The 23,203-nt window shown below is 49.2% G+C and overlaps 1 protein-coding gene across 3 annotated transcripts in view; it reads right to left on the reverse strand.

The window, feature by feature from the left end:
• LOC146222206 (glucosidase 2 subunit beta-like) overlaps positions 1–23,203 on the reverse strand; it is a 112,688-nt gene that overhangs the window by 32,781 nt on the left and 56,704 nt on the right. For all 3 annotated transcript variants that reach the window (XM_084692180.1, XM_084692179.1, XM_084692181.1), the window contains 2 exons: positions 3,332–3,401; positions 816–905 (listed from right to left, as the gene is read on the reverse strand). In XM_084692180.1, coding sequence (XP_084548306.1) covers positions 816–905; positions 3,332–3,401 — 160 coding nt within the window. The remainder of the gene's footprint in view (positions 1–815; positions 906–3,331; positions 3,402–23,203) is intronic.

Genomic DNA, 23,203 nt, shown 5'->3' on the forward strand with positions numbered 1-23,203 from the left:
TCCCGTTTGAGAGACTTTGTGTGTGATTTGCTCTTAAACGCTGCACAAAACATTCTCTGGGTGCGTGCGCGCGTGTGTGTGCGTGCGGCGTGTGTTTGCGTCTGTGCAAGGGCATGGGTAACCGCAGATTCCAAGGAGGACTGAAAAGCGTATTTGCAGCGCAGATCTCAGATAATTTTCTTTCAATCTTTCGAAATTGCAACCACCCACAGTCACAGAGAGCTCCAGCTGGCAGCCAATTCTGAGGAGAACAGATTCTCCCCCGGCAGGGGCTACAGGGAGGCTGGGAGGGAAGGGAAAGAAGCCGCACTGTTGATTACATTTCGTTGATTTAGCCGGTCTGCTTCTCCAGGGTGACTAGTAGTTCGCCGAATGATCCATTTTAAGCGGCTGGATATTTCCAGATGTGATTCTTGTTACATGACAGGTGTTGGGCCCTGTTTTGATGCCGTTGCACGCGGATGGTGGGAGGTCTTCGTAAAAGCGAGCTAACGTTGCCATTTTGGTTTGGTTACCATTGCCATCTGATGTGTGGCTGCATAACAGCGAGAGTTTCTCATGAGCTTTTTGAAATAAACTCTCCTAAAACTCCACCTCCAAACCCAGAATACACCTCAAAATAAGCCTTGTATACATGCTTTAATGAGCAAACCGAGGTCAAAGAATACAAAAACCATTGTTCCACACAACGTTTGTATAATACGTGTGTGTATAATAACAACATACCATATGTAATGTCACAGGTTGTAGCCAGAGAAACAATGCAGTGAAGCACAATGCAACCTGCACTGCACTGCACATTAAAGCATACTCACTCATGGACCTTCAGCTGGAAGCAAAGGCTGCCCAGGAACAGAAACTCCTTCTCGGTTCCGTAGTCTATAGACAGCTTCTCTGTTAGCTCCCTGGCAAAGACATTCAAAGATAGCATTAGTGTTTTTGGAAAATAAAGTTACATTTATTTAAATATAGTTAGACAGGCAGGTATTTTTTATTTTTTTGTGAAAGATACTTTCTGATTCTCAGACAGAAATGTCTTGACTTCCAGGGCAATGTTTCCCAAAATGAGGAACAGTACGCTCGCTCAATAATCGGAGGTGTCGAAATGATTAGTCAAATATCAAAAACGTTTGTTCGTTCTTCGAGGAAAAATGGAGTTTCCAAAGCAGATGCACCCACCTTTCACACAAATGCATATTAACACATTTGAATCTTAATATGTCAAGTCAGAAACCAAATCAGCTTCTCTACTTTATTAAAAGATTTCTTCTAACAAACAAAACTAAACTGAGCACACAACCAACTTGGAGGGGATATTAGCGATATCTTTACTTAGAGTACTGATATAAAATGAATAAAAGAAGAGTGACATGACAGTTGACTGCTGTTGGGAATATTGGCAAGTTTTTGCAGTTTTGCCTTAAGTCCTTTCCCATTACAATGAAGGATTTAGCTAATAATAGCCTCTGAACACTTGGCTTTGCTGACATTGTAACTTGCGCCTCCACCCGCCAACTTTGAGTGACTCTGGACTCCATGGATATCCGATTCCCTCTGATGAAGTGGCCCTTTCAGTCCCATTGGTATGCAATGTCACCAATGATCAGACCTGGGCAGAGCGCCGCTTTCCCCTCGCTAATCGCAAATACGGGAACGGAGGCCTATCTCTCACCCAGCACAGGGACAGGGGCCATTTCCATATTCATAACGCAGAATTGCTAATGGGGTTAACAGCGGGCGAGGGCGCGTGAGGCGCGCGGGGGGGGGGGGGGTACAGTTCTCCTCTCCCGTGCGCTGATAAGGTGGAGCGGAGGCGTGGACTGAGGTCACGAAAGCAATATAGCGGCGTGAGCGATTTGTCAAGAGTGCACACGTTTACCCCCCCCCCCCCCCCCCCGCCAGGGGGTCGAGACTGCGGTGAAAAGTGCAGGTTAAAATAGGAGGGGGGGGAGGGGCTGTAATGTCACATGGGCCCGATGGGTAGGTAGGGCACGCAGACAACCAGCGACAGAGACAGGCTGGCACACCTCCACGCACGCACACAGCAGCACGCGACGCCACCCAACACAGGAGAGGGAGAGAAACGTAGTGTGTGGGGGCAGAAAAGGAAGAAAAAAAAAAAGACATGGTCTGTTTTTCTTCTTCCCAGGCAAGCAGTTGCTCCACCATGCATGGATGATAGATAGGGAGGCACATGAGTAATTTGACCAGGGGCATCCAAAGCAAGGTGGCAAATGAAGAAGTGGAGCAACTGGAGTACTGCCGGCTTCGGGTTTTTACCCCCCTAAGCTCACATGGGCTTTTCGTTAGAGGAAGAAAGCTTGACCTTTCTGTAACTGCCATCTCTACGGCTGCCTTCTCTCTCCTGCTTCCCCCGCTGTAATGAACAGTTTGAAGGCCCCGGGGCTACGGTGGCTACCTATCGGTGCTGCTCCCTGGCTGAGACTTCTGAACAAACAACTGACAGGGAGAGCCACTGCTTGGAAATATACCCTCTCTCGAAACGGGCGTTTAGTGCCTCTTAATGATATGTGCTGTTATGTCGGCATGCCGAAACAAATGTGTGATATATTTTTTTTTTTCTTCTTTTTCTCCATCGATGCATGTGCAAAGTGAGCGGTATAATGTCCTGTGTAATATAAATTGCGTTCCTTGAGGGAATGGCGGTGAGCTAACATTAGCATACAGAAATAAGTCTGCTTGAAACGGAGAGGTAGCGCTTCGGCCTGAAGAAAAAATCGACAACGGGGAAAACCCCAAATCTTAAGATTGCCATGTATGGCTAAGAGCTGGGTATTCCACACATTGACTGTGGCTACATTTCCTATTTCTTTTACAGAGATGGAGAGTGACAACAGGGCAATAGGTCCTCTTCAGGTGTATTGTTTTACACCTGTCTCGAGATGTGACATTGAAAAGTTTTGGATAACCCATCTGCCGGCAAATAGCATGTTGCTAAGAACTGAATTAGAACAGCGCCTGGCCCTCCTGTGCACAGTAGGCAACCAGTAGCATTTGTTTTTCTTCATTAAAATTCGCCTTGGGTGCCTCACAGCGCAAACTCATTACTGTGCATCTTCTCACAGTTCCTGTGCAGAGGCGCGCGGGCTATTTTAAGGCCCGCTTGTACACCATCGTGGAGTGTGCTCTCGCAATAGCACGCGCGCCCCTCGCCAAGCCCGGGTGAAAGGCACGCCTCAGCCCTAACTTACCCACCATCAGCAGAGCAGATGCACATAAATCAAAACCAGGAGACATGTCCGGGAGTTCTCCATTTCTTTCCTCCCACCCCTTCCCCGTCCCCCCTTTCATCTGTATCCAGCGCGCTCACCTTATTTCCAGATTCACATTCTCGTAGGCCTCTTCGATCTGCTGCACATCCGCTCGCTCCTTCTCGGCGGCTGGATAAAACAAAACAAGGGTCGGGGGGGGGGGGGGCAGGGCATGAAAGGTCAGACGATTCATCAATTGGGAAGGCGTCGCGTGGAAATCATCTGCGTGTTGCCAAACAGCGGCTGACGACGTGGGCTGTGTTGTGTCTGGGCGCGCGAGACGGCAGGAGCCTGCTAGCAAACAGACACACGGGCTATTTCCAGGTGTGGCGCCAGCAGAGATGCCCAGAGGCTTAATTAGTCACTTCACCGTGACAAGTGGGCTAACTGAGGGGGAGAGGTAGCCAGGGAGGGGGGAGAGAGAGAGCTGGAATCAGAGAGAGAGGGGAGAGAGAGAGAGTTAGAGGGAGGGATGGAGAGAGACTGGGAGAGAGAGAGAGGGAGAGAGAGGGAGATAGGGGGAGAGAGGGACAGCGAGAGAGGGGGAGAGGGAGAGAGAGTAGGCCACAGTGCGTTGTTTGTGTCTTTCTTGACACATTTCGACTTCCCTCGCACGCTTCCCATCTGACAGCATGTCATGTTCTTGCCATAATCATTGATCTAAAATCACCCACGCTGACGCATGGGGGGGGGGGGGATCTCGAGTCACTGCACCGACTCCAGTCCTGTGGAACCCGCCGTTAGCATATTTGTGATTTGAGCGTTCACCTTTCCTGCCGTCTGCCACGCCCCTCGCATCAGAGACGGACAAGTGAAGGTCGACCAATGACTTTGAATGCGTCCGTGACACATGGGAACTTGGGCTCACACGATACCACCGCGTTTACAATGAGGCATAACTGAGTCACTTGACATTATCCTGCTATTGACACGGTTGAAACTGAAAAGAACGGCAATGTTTGTGCTGTGAGCAGTCCAGGTCATGGTTAGAAACTCTGAAGGCTATTTTGCGAGCGTATTCATACCTTTGCCGCTTTCTAGGAAATCTTGTGTTTGGAATTGGAATACTTTCAACAACAACATTAAGATTAGCCTACCTGATATCTCCTCCTGAAAATTATATCAAGCCCCCCTGATGTGTTCCACGTAAAAAAAAAAAAATTGTATGGGACCCTCCAAACGAACAAACCTAAATATTATGGGGGGGGGGGGGGTTCCAATAGACTTATGAAGTGTGTCGGACCCCCTAGGTTTCCCTCACTTCACACCCTACCTATAGATAGAATGGGCGGTTAAAAATGGCAGTTGGAAGCCGTACAGTGAAAGGACAAAGAGAACAAAGGGACGAGAGAGGAGGGGGGAGGAAAGCGCCGGAAACACAGGAGCGCTAGAGAGGCAGAGCCTGAGCGGACCCCGAGTTTAAAATTGTCTCGCGCCGTCGGTCCAGGGGATTGGCTGAGAGGACGCCGCCGCCGCCGCCGCCGTCGCTCTGGCAGCTCGGCTCGGGCTCCGTCGTCGAGGAAACCCTCGACGGGGTTCCGCGCCGTGGCAACGGGGGAGCGCGAGCAGCGGAAGCTGTGTGGGAGGCTGTCAGCGACTGGCCCTGAATACCAATTAGCGTGTTCCGTGCATGCGGTCTCAGCTGGTCGCCCATAAAGCTACCCCTGCATATACGACCCCTCTCACCCCCTCCCCCCCCCCCATCCCCACGGCACACAGTACCCCAGCACTTCACACCCATGTAGGGTGGGCAAGAGCCGACCTGTGATTTTCTGCAGTATAATGGCTATTTTTATGACTTTGAAAGGGTGGTTCTTTTTTTACGAACCCCCCTCCCCACCCCCCCAAACCACCACCACCCTCCAGCCGCACAAATCTCTCAAACACGTGTGCGCACACACGCAGGCAGGCATGCAGTCTCGCACGCCTCTCTTAAGATTGTCCAACACGCACACCCTCCACACACACACACACACACAACCCTCATCCAAGGCTGAGCAATGACAAAAGGAGAGGCAAGATTCCCTCGTCGTTGACCCCTGACCCCTCCTGCAGCAGCCCGGAACCGTCTGGAGAGAGGGAGAGAGGGGCTGTGCAGATATCCACCAAGAGAAGAGGATGCGAAGGGAAAGGAGGGGCGGGGGGTGAAGGGGTCTGGATCATGCAGAGCAGCCAGGCACACAGAACGGCGAGGAGAGCACATGATTCTCACAAAGCCTGTCTCCTGGTCTCAGCTTGAACCCGCAATTGAAACTACTGCCAAACTATCCTGGGGCCAAGGAACCAAAAATAGCAAAATACCAACGATGATTAGAGAAGGGATATAAAACGAGTAGTTGTAGTATTAGTAGTCGGAGGAGGAGGAGATACTTTATTGATCCCCAAGGGGAAATTGTGGGTGTATTGGTATTCTAATCAAGGCATCCATGAGTGCGTTTTATGTATGATTCATTTCAGCTAAGTTTCGTGTTTCCAATTGGCCTCTGTTTCATTCCATGTCGACGTCGTCGTGAACTTGGAATGAGCCAGCATTTTGCCATTTTTGGTCTGACCTTGATAACGTGTTACATCGTGCTTGGCTCGAGAACTATCCAACCCAGTCACAGCATTTAGTTACGGTTTATGCAAAGATACCCGGGACATTAGCCTGGCTGCCAGCCCAATTTAGCCCCGCCCACAAAAAAATGTGGTCGGGAAGTTGGGTCTGGAGTAGCTCTGTTGCGGAAAAACTATACCTGAACAGGAGCTGTTTGGACCAATGAAATTGCCAGGGCGGGCTTTATACGATGATGGCCAGATGATCAACAGTAACGTAATCAACCACGTCACCAAAGAGCGCTTGGGTTGAATTTGTTTTCAACAAACAACATACTACGTTGCTCTGATTGGTTGTAGGTCTATCCAATTGAGCGAAGAGGCATTTGTTTTACGAGTTCGGTTGAAACACGCCCCATAGTCACAGCCCAACGGAGAGTTTTTAGACTCATATTCTGACTAGAATTAGACAACGTTAGTTATTCTAACTAGAGTATGACAACGTTAGGCTACCGGGACATTGTACCGCATTTAGAAAAAGGCAGTCGCAACATTTAGAACTTCTGGACACTCAACTGCAATTCCTTTGTGGACTCCTCGTGGAATTCCTGCAACCTTTTAAGGAGACTTGTCCTGGCACCAAGGCCAGGCATGAAACTAGAAGATTCCGACAGGACACCGCGTTCCCCTCGAAACCGTCCCCGCGCTCGTACCCGTCGTCGAGAACAGCGAGTGTTTACCCGGGAAGTAGCCATTGGATCAATAGGCGTATAGCGTTGTCAGCGAGAGGCTCGGAAGAGAAAGCACGCAAGCCTGTCGTGTGCCCCAGGGTCAGGCTTGATACACAATAAAAAGGACCCCCGCCCCCCCCCCCCCACGCCCCCTTCCACCGGCAGGCGAGCTGCCACCCTGGACCCTGGAATCTGCCACCTGCCACACGGAGCAGCTTAGCTCTGCTGACGCTCTGGCTGTGCGAGGCGGTGTGTGTTTAATATCGGCTGGCGGGATGCAACTCGCCCCCCCACCCCCTCTTTGCTCTGTTTTCCCCTCTTTCGTCGAATGTCTGCCCCCCCCCCCCCTCTCTCTCTCTCTCTCTCTCTCTCTCTCTCTCTCTCCGCCTCCCTGTCTGTCTCTCGCCCCGTGTGTCTCTCCCCCTCTCTCCCGCCCCCCCCACCATCCGTCCCCTCGCCTTCCTCGATTGCACACCTTGTTCAGACTGGAGAGGAGGGGGAGAGTAAAATATAGGGTGAGGGATATAATGAGCTGTTTATGGCAGCTTGTTCCAGAGAACAAGGGTCTCCTTCATTAGCCATCAACAGGGCTGACACCAGCAATAATCACCACCTGCTAGCACCAAAGGGGACCGCACCAAAGCATACATTAGCGACATTATTTTTGTGCCGGGAAAATGTGCATTAAAAGCATTAATGCAACAAATGTAGCAATACTGTTGGCTAAAATTGCAGTGTGTGTAGCCCGGGGGACATGTTTGTGGATAAGGAACAAAAGGACCAAACTTGTCTGCTACTGTTGACAGACACGCACTTTCGCCCATTCAGATGAAGCACGGGCGACGCTACATCCTGTTATTAGTGTTATCCTTCTCTCTCTCTCTCTCTCTCTCTCTCTCTCTCTCTCTCTCTGTCTCTGTCTCTGTCTCTGTCTCCCTCTCTCTCCCTCTCTCTCTCAGCCTCTCCCTCTGTCCAACTTCCTGAAATGATTCAGAGGGAAACTGAAACACAGGCTGTTGTGAGTTAAGGGGAGGTCAACCCCCCCCCCCGCCCCCCCTGTATAATCGCTGTGTTGGTGTGTCTGATTGTATTAGGGCTGAGTGAATAACAGAGGCTGACAGGAATAGCATCATGTTTTAGACCATCAGTGCAACTCAGATCCCGGTGACTGACTCGGTTTGTGTTTTGCTCCCCCGCGCTCTCTCACGTCGCTTTACTGACGCAGCGTCGAGGACAGTCGCCCCCACACACACAAAGGCGTTTCCTGCTTCCGTACCGTTCAGGCCTAAAGTGTCTAGTCGTCGGAACAAATGCCGTTTGAACTGCACTGTCACCTCGCGGGGCGAGCGGTCCCTTCCGGCGCAGACGCGTCCCTCCGTTCTATTGGCGGGGAGCACGCTCGAGCGGCGTTTTCGGAAACGGGCCAACGCCACTCCCCATCGGGTGCCCGGAGAGGAAGAGAGAGTCTGCCTCTCGCAGCGAATCGGCTCCCGCAAACGACTGGGTGCCGTTTATGAATATGCATGATGTAACAAACGCCCAAGAGCCCGACCTACTTCTGGGTCTCTCCTCGGTCTCCCTCGTCGCGGCTCGGGGGCCTCTCACGGGTTAACTCTGTCATCTCGCAACGAGCTGTAATAGCAGACTGCTCTCTCCGAGGAACGCGGATACTCTGAGTTTCAGTGTCTTGGATGAGATGATCTTCGGCTAACCACGTTAACCTGCTAATAGGTGGTTGTGAAAAGGCAAGGGCCAATTAGGCTCGTGTAATGATACAGTGTGCAACAGCGTTCATCGCGAGTGGGTAAACACCAGGGTTCTGACGAGCGCTAACGCAGGCTCGTAGCCATCGAGCCGCCAGCCGGGAAGGGTTTCATTTACACGCGAGCATTTCCAAGCGATTCTTGTAAACGACGTCGCTTTTTGATACACAAATGCTAATCCAGTTTGTCTCCGAAAAAATCGAACGTGGCGGGAGCGACTCGGAGAGAGAGAAGCGAAGGGATCGATGGATGAGCGCTCCAGAACAGATGAGAACAAAGACTGAGGCCCTAACTGCGCCTGTACACTCGAGAATTCCCCCACAAGCAATTCCGGCGCTCGTAGAATATATCTTCATCTCAGATCAGCCGGGGTTGGATGCCAAACGTGGTTAGCTTCGGGAGCTGAGCAGGAGGAAATCTGCTTCAGACAACGAGGAAGGGAGACTTAAGACAGGGTTGGCAGCCTCTCAAATCTGAATTCCGCCACTCAGATGTGAAAACCTCCTAATTCGGCATTTCCCTCGTATGGTTGGAATCCAATAAATTCTTCCCCTGGCTACCAGAGTACACGAGCTGGGATGGAGAGAGGAGGGGGGTGGCAGGCAGGCAGACATTTTCTTCTGTGAACAGATTAACAGTGGTGTTGGAAGAAGAAAAAAAATCAAATACAAAATTCCCAGCTCGTTTCTGGCAGGGTACCAAATCAGACCCCCCCTCCTCCCCCGTCGCCCCCTCCCCCCCTTCTCCACTCCCCAGCTCCAACCCTCGCTCTCTCTGTTGAACCACCGCTCCAGGTGAGCTCAATTATGTCTCAAGGACGCGGCGCCCTCAGCCGGGGTCAGAGGTCGGCTCGCGCGCTGACGGCTACGACGGTAATGACGAACCCCCCCCCTCCTCCACCTGCTTAACATTTCCCAGCTAATTTGAAAAGTGCTGAACAGAACCTTTAATTAACATGGTCCTGCCAAGGTTTCTAACCTCCAACTGACAGTCTTTTCTTCATTTTTTTTCTTCTTCCCTTCCTTCCCAGGCCTCTCACTCTCTCCATCGACCCCCACCTCCCTTCCCCCGCCTCAGCCTCTCTCTGTGAGGAGTCTGGATTAAGGCGAGCCCTTTTGCCTTCGGGCTAACCTAGGGCAGTGTTTTAGGATGTACTATCTGAGCCGGAGAAGGTGTCAGTTTCGCAAGCCTCTGTCACGCCAGTAAAATGTAGCGCCAAAAACAAAAAACAAAGATGTAGCAGGTTAAATCCACTGAGACAGGAGCATGCCAAATAATGTGCTTTCGTAACCATGCTTTTTAGTTTTTTTTTGAAATGCTAATGTCATTTCACATGGTTCAGGGCCCGGAAAGCAAATAATCCCCAAATCACAGGAACATCTCACTAATCCTGTGTATTTTAAACAAAAGAACGCAGGCAGCATTCTTCTTGCGAGGCCTGAGCAACTTTAACTGACATTTATCTCTCTGCAACGTCTTAAATCAAACAATTCTACTCGACTAACTGGAGCAAATGAGAGCCTAGCCCAAGAGCATGATTCAGCTTTCAGCACAGGAGACAACTCCAGTTGCTGAGGACACCCCTGGCGACACTGCTGATGTATTGTGTGACACGCTTCATTTCAACGCCACGGGCATCTGATTTTATATAAGAGGGCACCATCTGCACTGGTTCCTGAACCAGCATCATTGCCAACACCAGCAATATTAGCACTAGCTTTACTACATTCACAGCACCGGCTATTACAGCACTAGCCATAGAAAAAAAAGATTTACCCTAACCACCCCATGGACAAGGCCAGCACAAAGACTTACAGCGTCAGTAACTTCTAGCACCATGGACAGCACCAACTGTACTAGTCATAGACATAATAAAGAGTGGACGCGGCATCGACCCCTACTGCCTACTGCCGCGGACGAGCCGCGGGGCCGCCATCTTGGAAGGGGCAACCGCTCCACTCAGTGTAATCTGTTTGGCTGGGGCAATGAGCTGTCAGCGCATTTAATGAATCATACTGAACTGAATACCGAACTGATTTTCACGCGGTTTGCTTTGCTGCAAAGGTCATACATGTAGCTATGATACAGGACATGGTTATTTTTTTCACAAAATACAACCAATAGTATGGTAATGTTAAATTTTACTTGTGAAAAGTAATCCCCCGAGCTCTGTTTGCGATTGTCCGCCGATTTGAGCAGAAATATGCTGCACAGTGCTGGTGTCTTGTTTATTCTGATGCTACGCAACTAGGTATTTGCCCTGTCCAAGATGGCGGCTGCATTTCTTGCACCCAGCAGCCAATGTGGCGTCTAATCAGATTCAAGACCCTGGTGCTGACCTTCCGAGCAGTGAACGGGACTGCACAACTTTGGCTCTGCTAGCACCATGGACAGCACTACAGCAGTTGCCTGCACTGTGGACAACTTTGGCTTTGCTAGCACCATGACAGCACCAACTGTAACAGCACCTGGACAGCTAGCACCATGGACAGCACTACAGCAGCTGCCTGCAATGTGGACAACTTTGGCTATGCTAGCACCACGGACAGCTCTACAGGACGCCGCATTTATGTGCGTTGTAGAAAGAAAAAAATCTCTGCTAAGCCGGAACCATAGACAGCAGCAACTGTATCAGCACTCTGGTCAGCACCAGGGACCTCGTTTATAAAGCGTGCGTAGGCACAAAAACATGTATGATGGTTGGTGTGAAAGAACAAGGTATATCACACAGTGTTTATCCTCTTTCATGTACCTGAAAGGGGATGAACACCCAGAAAACTATAAAATGTCACAAAACAAGAATGTTTATATGACCTTTGTGTTAAACTCCAGCCACTTCTGGTGTACCTGAATACAGATACAGAAAAAAAAGATACCGGTTTTGTTGAACAGATATAGATAATAATTTGGGTAAACATAATGATAATATCTCGGTACACCCCTATAGTGCACAGAGTGGAGATTTATGAATTTTCACTCCTGCTGGTGCTCGTACAACTGAGACAGGAAGTGATGCGCGCTCCTCTGAAACATTGACCCGTCTTGTCTTTTATGACCCCCCAACACTTGATGTTTATATTGACAACATGTTCCACGTGATATTTACCATTCTTAAATGACCCATTAGATGACAGTTGGAGAACTACGACTCAGTTTTCAGGGTCATCGCACGTGGCAGAGCGCCCTTCTAAGTGTTGTGCCAGTTTACAGTTGCTCTAGTTTAGACAATTGATCAGCCATTACAGGGGCGAAGCACAAAGCTCATTAGGAAACATTCAGATTTATGACAGGAAACATGCATACATATAGTGTACGCCATATTTATAAATCGCTGCATACGCACAATGTTCCTTTCCTACATTCGCCACTATATTGTATGAAATATATGCCAGGTTCTAGAAAAGAGAAACCAGGTACTAGCACTATGGACACACAAACTGTTAGCACCATGGACAGCTCTAGCTAAGCTGCCACCATGGACAGCTCTAGCTAAACTGCCACCATGGACAGCTCTAGCTAAACTGCCACCATGGACAGCTCTAGCTAAGCTGCCACCATGGACAGGTCTAGCTAAGCTACCACCATGGACAACTCTAGCTAGCTACCACCATGGACAGCTCTAGCTAGCTACCACCATGGACAGCTCTAGCTAGCTACCACCACCATGGACAGCTCTAGCTAACCTACCACCATGGACAGCTCTAGCTAAACCACCACCATGGACAGCTCTAGCTAAGCTACCACCATACACAGTTCTAGCTAAGCTACCACCATAGACAGCGCTAGCTAAACCACCACCATGGACAGCTCTAGCTATCCTACCACCATAGACAGCTGTAGCTAAGCTGCCACCGTGGACAGCTCTAGCTAAGCTACCACCATGGACAGGTTGTATACGAAACTAAGTACTCGAGGACCACTCTGGGCCTGAGGACAGCATGATTCCTCCTAATCTTGGCAGTCGCACAGGGAGCAGGATTTGGCCAGAGACTCACTTGCTCCGCTGAACTCTCGTAACCCGAGCCAGGACGACATAGGCTAGTTATCTGAAGCGAAACACCTTGGGAGGACATGTGTTCTGTTGGAACTGTGGTTTTCCAAAGTGTCTGTCCTTAGTTATGATTACAGCTGCCCTCCGTCTGTCCCAACATGCAGGGGGAGAGGAAAACTTCTTCATACACACACACACACACACACACACACACACACACACAGGCTGAGACATCACCATCAGACGAGTCATGGTGAGATGGAGGGGGGAGACGGAGGGCAAAGGGGGAGGATGAGAGAGAGAGAGAGAGAGAGAGAGAGAGTGTGAGAGAGAGAGAGTGTGAGAGAGAGAGAGTGTGAGAGAGAGAGTGTGAGAGAGAGAGAGTGTGAGAGAGAGAGAGTGTGAGAGAGAGTGTGAGAGAGAGTGTGAGAGAGAGTGTGAGAGAGAGTGTGAGAGAGAGTGAGAGAGAGAGTGTGTGAGAGAGAGAGAGTGTGAGAGAGAGAGAGGGGGAGAGAGTGAGAGGGGGAGAGAGTGAGAGAGTGAGAGAGTGAGAGGGGGAGAGAGAGAGGGGGAGAGAGAGTGGGAGAGAGATACCCCGGGGATGTTTTTTGGGAGCGTGGGGCTGGTTGAGAGAGGCAGCAGCTGTTGTTGGAATGCATCAGGGTGCGCCTGAACCCCTCAACCTGCCATCTCCATTTATACACAGACACACAGACACACACACCACATGCTGACTGGGAGGGACATCAGGCTGGTGGAGTGGATATTGGGTGCTGCAGAGTGGCCCTAGCCTCTTTGGCGGTGGGGGGGAGGCGGGGGGCATCGGCTTAGAAGGGGACGGAGACGACGGAGGTGGAGGAGAACGACAATGACAAGTCCAAGTCGAGTCGTCAAGCGACTGCAGACCCACTCCAGCCCCATTCCCCAGCCTCCCCTAAGCAGTGCCCTTCGTTCCTCCGTCGACCCCGCCACCCCGCCACCCCGCCACCCAAACCCCCACGGATCGAACCAATGCACTATGAGTGTTCCTCGATGACGCCGCACTTTTGACGGGTGATCGCCTGGACGCTAACGACAAAGTCCACCGCTGATGCCAGCCGACGTTATGACATTGTTTCCGTGACGACTGTACGTTCAGTGACTGTGTTTTGTCAGCGGACCGACTGAGCGTTGCCTTCAAAGCATCCAGTGACGGACGCGCAGTCCCTCGCTACGAGAACTGACCCCTTCCTCCTTTTCAAAACAAGGCCCGTCTGCCTGCAATCTCTCCCTCTCTCTCTCCCTCTTTCTCTCTGTCTCTCTTTCTTGTCCCTCTCTCTTTGCCTCCCCGCAGTGTCTACACCACAGTCAAACCCCCCCCCCCCCCCCCCACCACCACCACCACCACCACTAGTACAAATGTTTTGGGGGGGCCATGGGGGGCTGAAGGCGTGGGCGGGACTAAACAAATGGAGATGGCAACACTGAAGCATCTTGCAAGTCGGTTAATTATTCCCCCCCCCCCCCCCGACCACGGAGACAAAGCGCCGCTGTCAGCGAGGAAGACAGATAGACAACGTTACGAGCTACAGGCACTCTCTTTCTAAAGACGCCCAAACCCTTTAAATAATCCCACCGCCCTGAGGGTGGGGGCCGGGGCTCCAGTTAAAACAGGCCGCCACTGATACAGCAAGCCAGGGCTTGATGGCAATTATTTAGACGTCAGTCCGCTAATTGTAATGCAAGATGACAGGTGCCCAAAACAATTTGAGCGCAAAGTGCCCGTGAGCTTGTGTCTGTGTCTGTGTGTGTGTGTGTCGTCCTGTTGGTGATTACGGATAAAGATAGCAAATCTGTTATGGTCTAAACACGCACGTCTCTTTTTACGTCTGAGCTTGTCTTGAGTTCAGGACTCTGTTGGATGAGTGGGAGTTCTGGAGCTGCATGAATGGTTCTGTGGTTTTGGATGTTGTTTATGTGATTATCCAGACCTGCAGGGGAACTGCTATCAGGTCAACTTCACCGAGTTCGGTGTTCCGGTTAAATATTCTGGGTTGCTGGTCTTGTTAACATGTTTGTTTGTTTTTCCCAGATGAAAACGACAGAATTATGAAACGACCACGTCTGAAGATTTCCCAACTCAAGTTCTTTGCAAATGAAAACAACAGAATTCAACATTGGTGTGAAACTTGCTTAGTGATATTGAAAACTTTTTTGACATCTAACACAGACTATCTACAACTAAAGTTCTACACCGGTTGCAAATTACAGGGGGGTTTGGGGGGGTCTGACCCCCCTAATTAAGACTTGGACACCCCCAAAAGAGGTAAAAACAACAGGTCGGGGGGTTGATACACAACCTGGAGATGAAGTTGACCCCCCGATTGTCATTGTATAATTCGCACTCTGGTTATACAGTTACTTAGTTAGTACATTACTTACTTATAATGCATCTCCAATTTCGACACAAATCATCACAAACTATCTACAAAGGGGTTAACTTAGATGAATCTGTGTTTCTTTGTTCTAAAGTCTATCTCATCTGTGACACTGAAAAAGGAAACACTGTGACGCAAGAATCATTTGAGACTGTGAAAACGCATCACAAGCCAACTTTGATTTTGGGTCATTCTAAGACAGCACTCATGTGTCACGTGAAAAGCTTGGCGCTTTGAACTTCCCTCCCACCCCTCTCCCCCCCTTCCTCTGACTACCCCTAGATTTCCAACGAATCACATGTGCCATCCACTCCCATATCCCATAATCCCTCACTCTGCCATGTGCCCAGCCTGATTTGACTCAAAAACACGACACACGCTTAGGTGCGCATACAAACCCGTTAGGGAGATATTCAGCCTCCCCCCTGAGACTGGGGTTGAGGGGGTGGAGGAATGAAAATCTCGTGGTATATCCAATCACCGAAATCAAGGCAGTTTGACTGATGAATAATAAATAGGAATTGAACGCTCCTCTCTGGCACGGTGGTGTGTTGCAGCGAAAGGGGGGGGAGGTGTGGGGGGGGGGTGGAAGACGATACACAGCTGCCGATGTGAAGGGGGAGAGCGAGCGTGTGTTCAGACTATGTGTGCCTGTGTGTGTGCGTGTGTGTGTGTGTGTGTGTGTGTGGAGGGGGAGTGAGGCCTTGTGACATCCTCCCCTCTAAAACCTCTGGCTTCTGACTCCTCTCATCAGCTTGAAAAGGGGGAGATGAGGAGGAGGTCGGATGGAGGGGAGAGAGCAGGCGAGTGAATAGCTCATGATGAGGAAGTGCACGCGCGCGCGCGTGTCGCGCGCACGCGTGTAAGAAGGCCTGGCATGCGAGTTGTCGCAGTGCGTGAGGGGGGATGTTCACGAGAGCAGCCATTATGCCCGTGTGCGCGTGCAGCTGTGTTTGCGTATGCGATTGCGAGCGCAGCCAAACATACGAGCCACGCATATTACATTTGTCAAGCGGTTTCCACGCTAGGTTAGAGCGAATGGAGTTGACTCTTCAGTGTATGTTTGTCTCGCGTGCTAGTGAGCAGAATGAGGAGCGGGGGAAAAGAACCCAAACAGGAAGTGATGTCTCTGCTCTATAATGCAACCAGATGTAAAGAGCACAAAAGAAGTGAGTTTCCAGCCTGTATTGTGAAACCAGGGAAGGGACACGTTCTGTATTGTTTCCGTAAGCCATGACATCGAAATTCACCAGGAACATCTCACCAAACGCACTCCTCTGCTTGAAAAATATCCCAGGTGGTGCTTTTCCCCAACAACTCTTCTTTGCAGTCTGAAAGCATACTTGAGGCAATGGTGAATGGTATATCACACTGGTATATCACACGACATGTCACTTTACATCGGGTGGCAATTGTGTATTAGCACCTTCCTTGTGTGCCGGTTGGTAAAAGTCACACGCCAAAAAACAGTGTGACCTGCCATTTTCTATCAACAGCCCCGATTTAGATTCCATATTAGTCTCTACATGATGCCGCGCGCGTCTGTGCGAGGGAATAGGAAAAAAAAGAAAGAAAAAGCATTGCACTTTGCCTAACACAAACCCAATCCCAGATGGTTTCCCTTTCCACCGAGAAGGGAGAAAACGCGCTTGCCATTCACACACACGCACGTGTGAGTTCTAACACACACACACACACACACACACGAAAAAGACGAAAAAAACGGTTCCTGGTACACTGTCGTAGCCCTCAGCCTGTTAAGCCTCGGAAAGAACCGGAATGCTTCTCCATTTATCCCTGGTTGAGGCCGAGGTAAACAAGCACTGAACAAAGGCTCAACAACAGCTAGTGCCACTGGTATTTGACAAGGCTCCTCTTTCTCAGTCCACTTCAGTTTCCTGATTGATATCAACTCTGGTGTAATTTCCAAATCTGGCTATTTTGGGGGAGTATGAAAAGGTGTCGATATCAATTAAGCAAATATGTCATGGTTGTGTCTCTCACTAGCTTCCTCTAAATGGAGCACAAGCAACATGCTGAATACGAATGTATTTCTTCATGCATCAGTATCATAAATACTTACTGTAAGCCAAGTATTAGTAAGTAATGGGCCCCCTTTGTTCTCCGATTGGCACTTAGCATTAAACTGAACATGAAGTAAGGCTGTGAACTACTTTACAGGGCCTATTTTCGACAATCTTACAAACGTTGTTGGTGTGAGGAAGAGCTCGAAGCGTGTAGTCAACCTTCGTGTGTCCATTGCTGCTGCGGTCGGTGGGCAGCATTCTGATTGGCTAATCAATAAGCATCGTGCTTTTAGGCCAACATTTTGGTCCCATTTTGACACGGCCAAAGTGTTTCACTCATAGACAGTTTTGCATTCGCAGAAAAAGATTTGCATCCGTAGAAATAGTTTAGCATCTGCAAAAAGGTTTAGCATTTGTGAAAAGGTTTTGCGTTTCTAAAAAGGTTTTGCATCTGTATAAATAGTTTTGAATCTGTAAAAAAAGTGTTATTATGCGAAATATTTTGGACCAACACTTTTTTTACGGATGCAAATCTTTTTCTACGGATGCAAAACTATTTCTACGGTCGCAAACTATTATTGACCCTAATTTGACTCCGTACAAACCTGGATGAGGCTTGCTACAACAGATGGAATGTACAATATAAAGCACAAGCGAATGCCAAATATTTTGACACCGAATGAAAAGTCTTCAGCAACAGAAAAGGACAAAGGGAACATTTGGCAGCAGTGTATTGTGACATTTACAGTTCAATGGTTCAGTTCATTGTAGTTCACTTCTGTTAGAACAAACGAAGAAAGAAAAAGCAATCGAAAGTTGTGATATTTCTTTCTGAACCCAAAGAAAAGCAAGGCCTCACTACTTGCTGAGCACACCAAAAAAAAACAGCCATTTCCAGTGAGGGGGAAAAGATTGAGAGAGAACAACAACAAAAAAATCGGATGATTTATGCTTCATCTGGCCACTCAGCTTCATAAGGCTGTAACAGCACTCATTTCATTTCGGAGAGTAGTTCGTTACCACACAGGCCGCCGTAAAAACCTCCACTTCACGGGTGATATAGTAGCGGCCGACAAGCCGAGCAGCCGTCTACGGGTGGAGTCGTTTCACAATTCGATGGGGGTTAAATTGGAGTGTGTTCCATTTGAGGGGCCTTCGCATGAGGTTTAATGTGCGTTTCAGTCGCTTGACATATCAGGCTGTAATAGGCTTTCTGGAGTTCTCGACCAAGCATGCATTTCTTGTTTTTGACGTCCGTCCCCCCTCCACACACACACATACACACACCCCAGCAGTCTCAGCTCTCGGGCTCTGTGCCATGCACGTAAAGCGTCACATTATAAATTCCCCAGTCTATTATTACCTTTGCTGTAAAGACACATCCCACACACAGAGTGCCAAAGAGCTCGGCTTTAGAATGGGCCTCGGGCGCCATGTTCTACCTTGCTAAATGTGCTGCTGTGATTGAAATCTAAAAAGCAGGTGTGCAAGGGCCCTTCTCTCTCTCTTTCCCTCTCTTCCTCTTCCTCTCTCTCATTCTTCCTTTTCCTCTCCATTCCTCTCTCTCTCCCTCCCCCTCTCCTTCTTCCTCCCTCTCTCTCTCGCTCTCTCTCTGGCACTATCTACCTTTCTTTCTTTCTCTTCCCTCTCTCTCTCTCTCTCTCTCTGTCTCTCTCGTTGTCACTGTCTACTTCGCTCTCTCCCACACACACACCCCCAGAAGTACCATCTCACTCTCTCGGTAAAAGTTCTAGGGTTGCTCTGAGGGTCGTTGTCACCGAAGTATACACTTTGTCACATGAATCAGGTAGTGACTGCATAGGGATGCGACACTCAAAGCACCTCCAGCTCCGGGGTTCACGGTAGTTAAACTGTTGGGAGGAGTGGTGGTTGGAATCATAAGGATGTTTTACAGCTACTGGTCACAAATCCAAAATATTGCAAAATGTTGTAAGCACGCCATTTTGGAATCCGCCATTTTACAGCCGGCCACATTTCATATTTCTGCATTGTGATTTTGCCTCTTGCCAATACGATACTTATACTGTCACAACCTATGCTGCTACTCCCTATTTTACCATAATCACCTTGGAAGAAGTGTGGTCTTGATATTGTTCTCTTGGTCAGACTCGTACAGGGATCCCACCTGGTGCGGTCGTGTGTGCTGGCCTCTGCTTCACCGCGCTGGCCAAATGGCCAACACCTCTCCCGACATTGCATCAACATTCCGACAACTCTTACTCAAAGTTTGGGGGAGAATTTTGAGAACTTACTGTGGGTTTGAGAATACAGAGTCCCTAAAGCCACAGGAGCAGACTTGATTGGCCCGTAATCCTATTCAATTAAATAACCACTGTTAATTCAAGATGTACATTAAGCTCCAATTTGAGGAATATTCTTTAATTACCAAATGGCAGGAAGAATCTAATTGTTGTCACACAAGGTGATTTACACTGAGTGAAAACATCATTCTTGGCATGTCAATCAAACCCTCCTCCATGCCAGCTGTGACCAAACACTGCCCACACTGTCACGACAACCTGGGGGGAGCCAATCACATCAGAGCATATCTTAAACATATACACAGTGTACGTATATCATTGCATTTGACTTGCTCGCATTTGTTTATACACTGTTGTACTTAACAGCCCTGACATTTACTGAAATTGATTTCTTTCACAGCCTTGCATTTGTTTGAACATACAACGGCTATGACTCGGTAATCCCATTTTAATTAGAGAGATGTAGCGAGCATGCTAAGCTCACGCGCTCTATTCCCCGCAGTGATGCCACACTGGCGAGGAATCAATCACCAAGGCGCCGGTTGCCAGGGCAACGGACGGGGGGCTCCTGCACCACTGTCTAAGTGGTAAATGATTGCCGGTGTAAGTCATTGGCTGGTGTGAGGAGTTTTTATCTCGCTCCTCTCCCTCTCTCTCTCGTCGCAATGCCAGAGAGTTAATTAAAAGCAGCCAACATGAAATAAATCTAAATCCAAAAAGAAATGAAACATACAGTACAAATTGAATTCCCACGTTGAGGGGTTTGCGGTTGGGGTATGAGGTGCCACAGGAAAGGGAGACCCAAGTGAGATGGTTTCCTTAGACCACAACTTCATTCCATGTTCCCCGAATTCCCTAACTAGGAGCTGCTTAACCAGAAACATGGAGCTCGCGCCCCCTTCCTCATGACACCACCCCTTCACCCATAATCCCCTCCTGTGCTCCCTCGGCTTGTGAGAGCTAGCCTCCTTCGGAAAGCACTGAAGACCACAACTGTGGCTGGAGATCACAGACTGCGCATGCTGAAGAGCACTCAGTAGAACTGACACTGACTGTTTCTAAAACATTTAAACTCCCAAAGTGCAGAGCTTATCAAAGAGAAATCGGCAAAGAGAAATAGGCAAGATGGTAGATCTTCATCCCGAAAGAGGGGTACTCTAGAACGGTCTTTTGTAAACCCCGCGAAGGAGCCGGTCAAATATTAGCAACCGGCGTAAAACCCCAATCGTCGTGTTTTTTCTTTGATAAAGGTATCTGGTGTCTCGTAGCCGTTTCAGCCACACGTAGGGGCCGAAGCCCGTGGATTTCCCCCTCACAGGTCCAAGGTGTGTTTCCTATCCCGGCTGGGCCCAAAGAGCACGCGGCGTAAACACAGCGAAGCAGGGGGTCGTCCATCTGCTGGACGCTGCTGCCTGGTGATCCGCCGGGATCCTCCCTCGCTTTTCCCCCCCGCCCCCTCCCCCACCTAGTCCCTCCGGTGTCTGTCCAATTAAAAGTTACACATCAAAACTGGAAGTCTCAGCTCGACTTCCAGATGGTCGGAATCGAGGAGCAAGCTTTTTCTTCCGCGGAGAAGGCAGTTACCTGTGTCGGCATGCCGACCGTGAGACGGCGGCTGGCGTTCGCCGTGGGAACAGGAAGGCCTCAGTCTCATGTTTTTCATCCAATTGTGAGATGAGATTTTTGATTTTTTTGTAGCACAAACTACTTTCTAAAGCATGAAAAAAATGCTTTTTTTGGATCAACACAGGAATGCTGTCCGCTGAATCCTTTTTGGGGGGTTAGTGTGAAGTGCTGTGTGAGATTAAAGTGACTTTCTCTTCTGATAACACAGCAGATCCATACGTTCTTCCTGTTGTGACCTACTGTATGCAGTACTGCAGGGATCAAATCCCGATCTGCGAAGGGTCTACACTGCTAAACTGCGGAGGTAAGCTTTTTAGACGAGGGAATGAAGCGTGTCATATGGAAAAAAAGGACAAAAAAAGTCCAAGCATCCAAGGTTTCCAAGCGTCGAAGAATATTTAACGTTTTAAAATACCGCGGCAACAATCTCGTGATGTCCTTTTCTGTTCTGCTCCTGGCACCAACATCCGAGTGAGCAGCAGTGACCAAACAACCCAGAAAATACATGTCAGCCTTTATTTCACGGTCATGGCATCTAGCGTGAGCGATCCCCACGTGCTTAAGTGCAGTTGACAGGTAAATCCCATGGCTGAGCATTTTTTTGCCGCCGACTTGCTTCTCTGTGAGTCTTTCTCTGTAAAGAGGACTGTCGTATCTCGGAGAAGGGGTGGGGGGGGGGTCCCTGGAGCCTGCTAGTCTTGCACAAATGTAGCCTGACCGAGACGGTGCAAAACATCTTACCAAAGTTGGGCTCACCATAACTGTCAAGCCAACATCGAGTCAAGCATCTAGGCCTCACGCACATTCCAGATTGACGGGTTGTCCTTGATGTAATATTCATGGGAGAAACAGTTAGAAAGGGTGTTGCTTCCAAATCGAGCCTGCAATTAAGAGCATTCCAACGTGGGAGACAATAAGTTGGCGCTACTTTGTGTTTCTACGTGTCATCACGGCTTGGCATCCGGCTGTCTCCGCAACATTCCTTGTGTTTGAATGTCAGCCTCATTTTTCAATCAGCAAGGCTTTTTTGTTCCAGAAGAATCAGACAGGCGCATCTAATGAGAAACATATCTGCCAATAACCCATTTATTCAACGCGACTGGGGGATTTCAACAGCATCCCTATCCAACTGCTTCTCGAGCTGTCTTTCACTCAGCCTGCGCCAGAGTAAATTGCGAAGGAACTTGACAACGTTGGATGGTCAAACCGAGTACGCGTGCAGTGTCGAGATTACAGAACTGCCAGGAGATATGCAGTCACGCACTCTGGGTGACAGGGGAACTCCGTTACAGAACATCAAATATTTATTGGCTTCCTACGCCCCGGATTTACCAAAAAACGAAGAATGACTTGATGTCTGTCTGTTGACATTTACAAAGACAGTTAGGAGTAAACTGTAGGATCTGAGAACATTACCCATCCTTGCGGGATCAACGGGGCCTTTTTTCACCACAACAAATCAAACGTTTTCCTCAAGTGCAAAACTTTTGAGGGACACATGCATGAACGGGACCTGTCCAGTACATCCAACGCTGTACAGTACTGAAGACTGAACTTGTACAGCGCAGGGCGTTCTATTAGGGCCGACATTTTGCTTGTACGGTTGATCAGCAAATCACTCTTCGTCGCCCAATGAGGTAATACCACGTCTCCGACATGGCAAATATTGGCAGACCAGCGATACCCACGGGGGACGGGGCCGTGTCGATTGGAAGAATGTCGTCGCTCTCGACAAATCCGGAATCTATACTCGCATCATTCCACGCTCACCCGACTATAGGCGGCGCACAGCCCACCTCTATATCTGGACCAGCGCAAGGTTGACAGCCAAGGGCCTCGGGGGGCGGGCGGTCAGTGTTTACACAGACTTGTCCCCCCGCTCAAGCTCATTACTTGGGGAACAGCAGGGACGAGGTGGGCTGAGTGGGTGAGCCGCTCCAGGAAGCTTTTGGTGTGCAAGTAATAAGAGCTAGCACAGCCCAGTGGTCCAGGGGGAGAATGGAGGGGGATAATTGAGCAGCTAATGGTCATTGAGAGCCATGCATCCACCTCTCTGGTTAAATATAGCCCAACGATCTGACCAATCATTTGGAGTAAGGTTTTTTTTTTCTTTTTTTCTCGGAATCCATGGATACCGGGATATCAACCCTCCCCATTGTGACAGCTGCCACAGCCACGCATAACGGCGCTTTCTATTTGACTTGGGGATTTGTCCGTTTGGAAGTGGAAGATCACCGTGCACGATTTGGATGCGATCAGTCAAAGGATTTATCTGACAGGAATGTCGATCGCCGACCTACAAATGCAGATCGCGTGTGCAAAGGAACCTACTACAGTGTATTAAAGAGTGTAGGTACAAAACCAGTGTTGTGCTACCTTTGCACAACAGTAGCTACTGACGTTAAACAAACATCATACCGCCCATAGCCACTGTAGATTCATTATGATCTGATATATTAAGTATTAATGAGTCTTAGCATTAGCATTGAAGCTGATTCCAGCGAATATACGTGTATCCGCGTGACAATAGTATGCACAAGACAGCTGATGCGAGTAAAG

Source organism: Hypomesus nipponensis, chromosome 25, assembly GCF_054491055.1.
Source record: "Hypomesus nipponensis isolate SF chromosome 25, ASM5449105v1, whole genome shotgun sequence".
Taxonomy (NCBI): Eukaryota; Metazoa; Chordata; class Actinopteri; order Osmeriformes; family Osmeridae; genus Hypomesus; species Hypomesus nipponensis.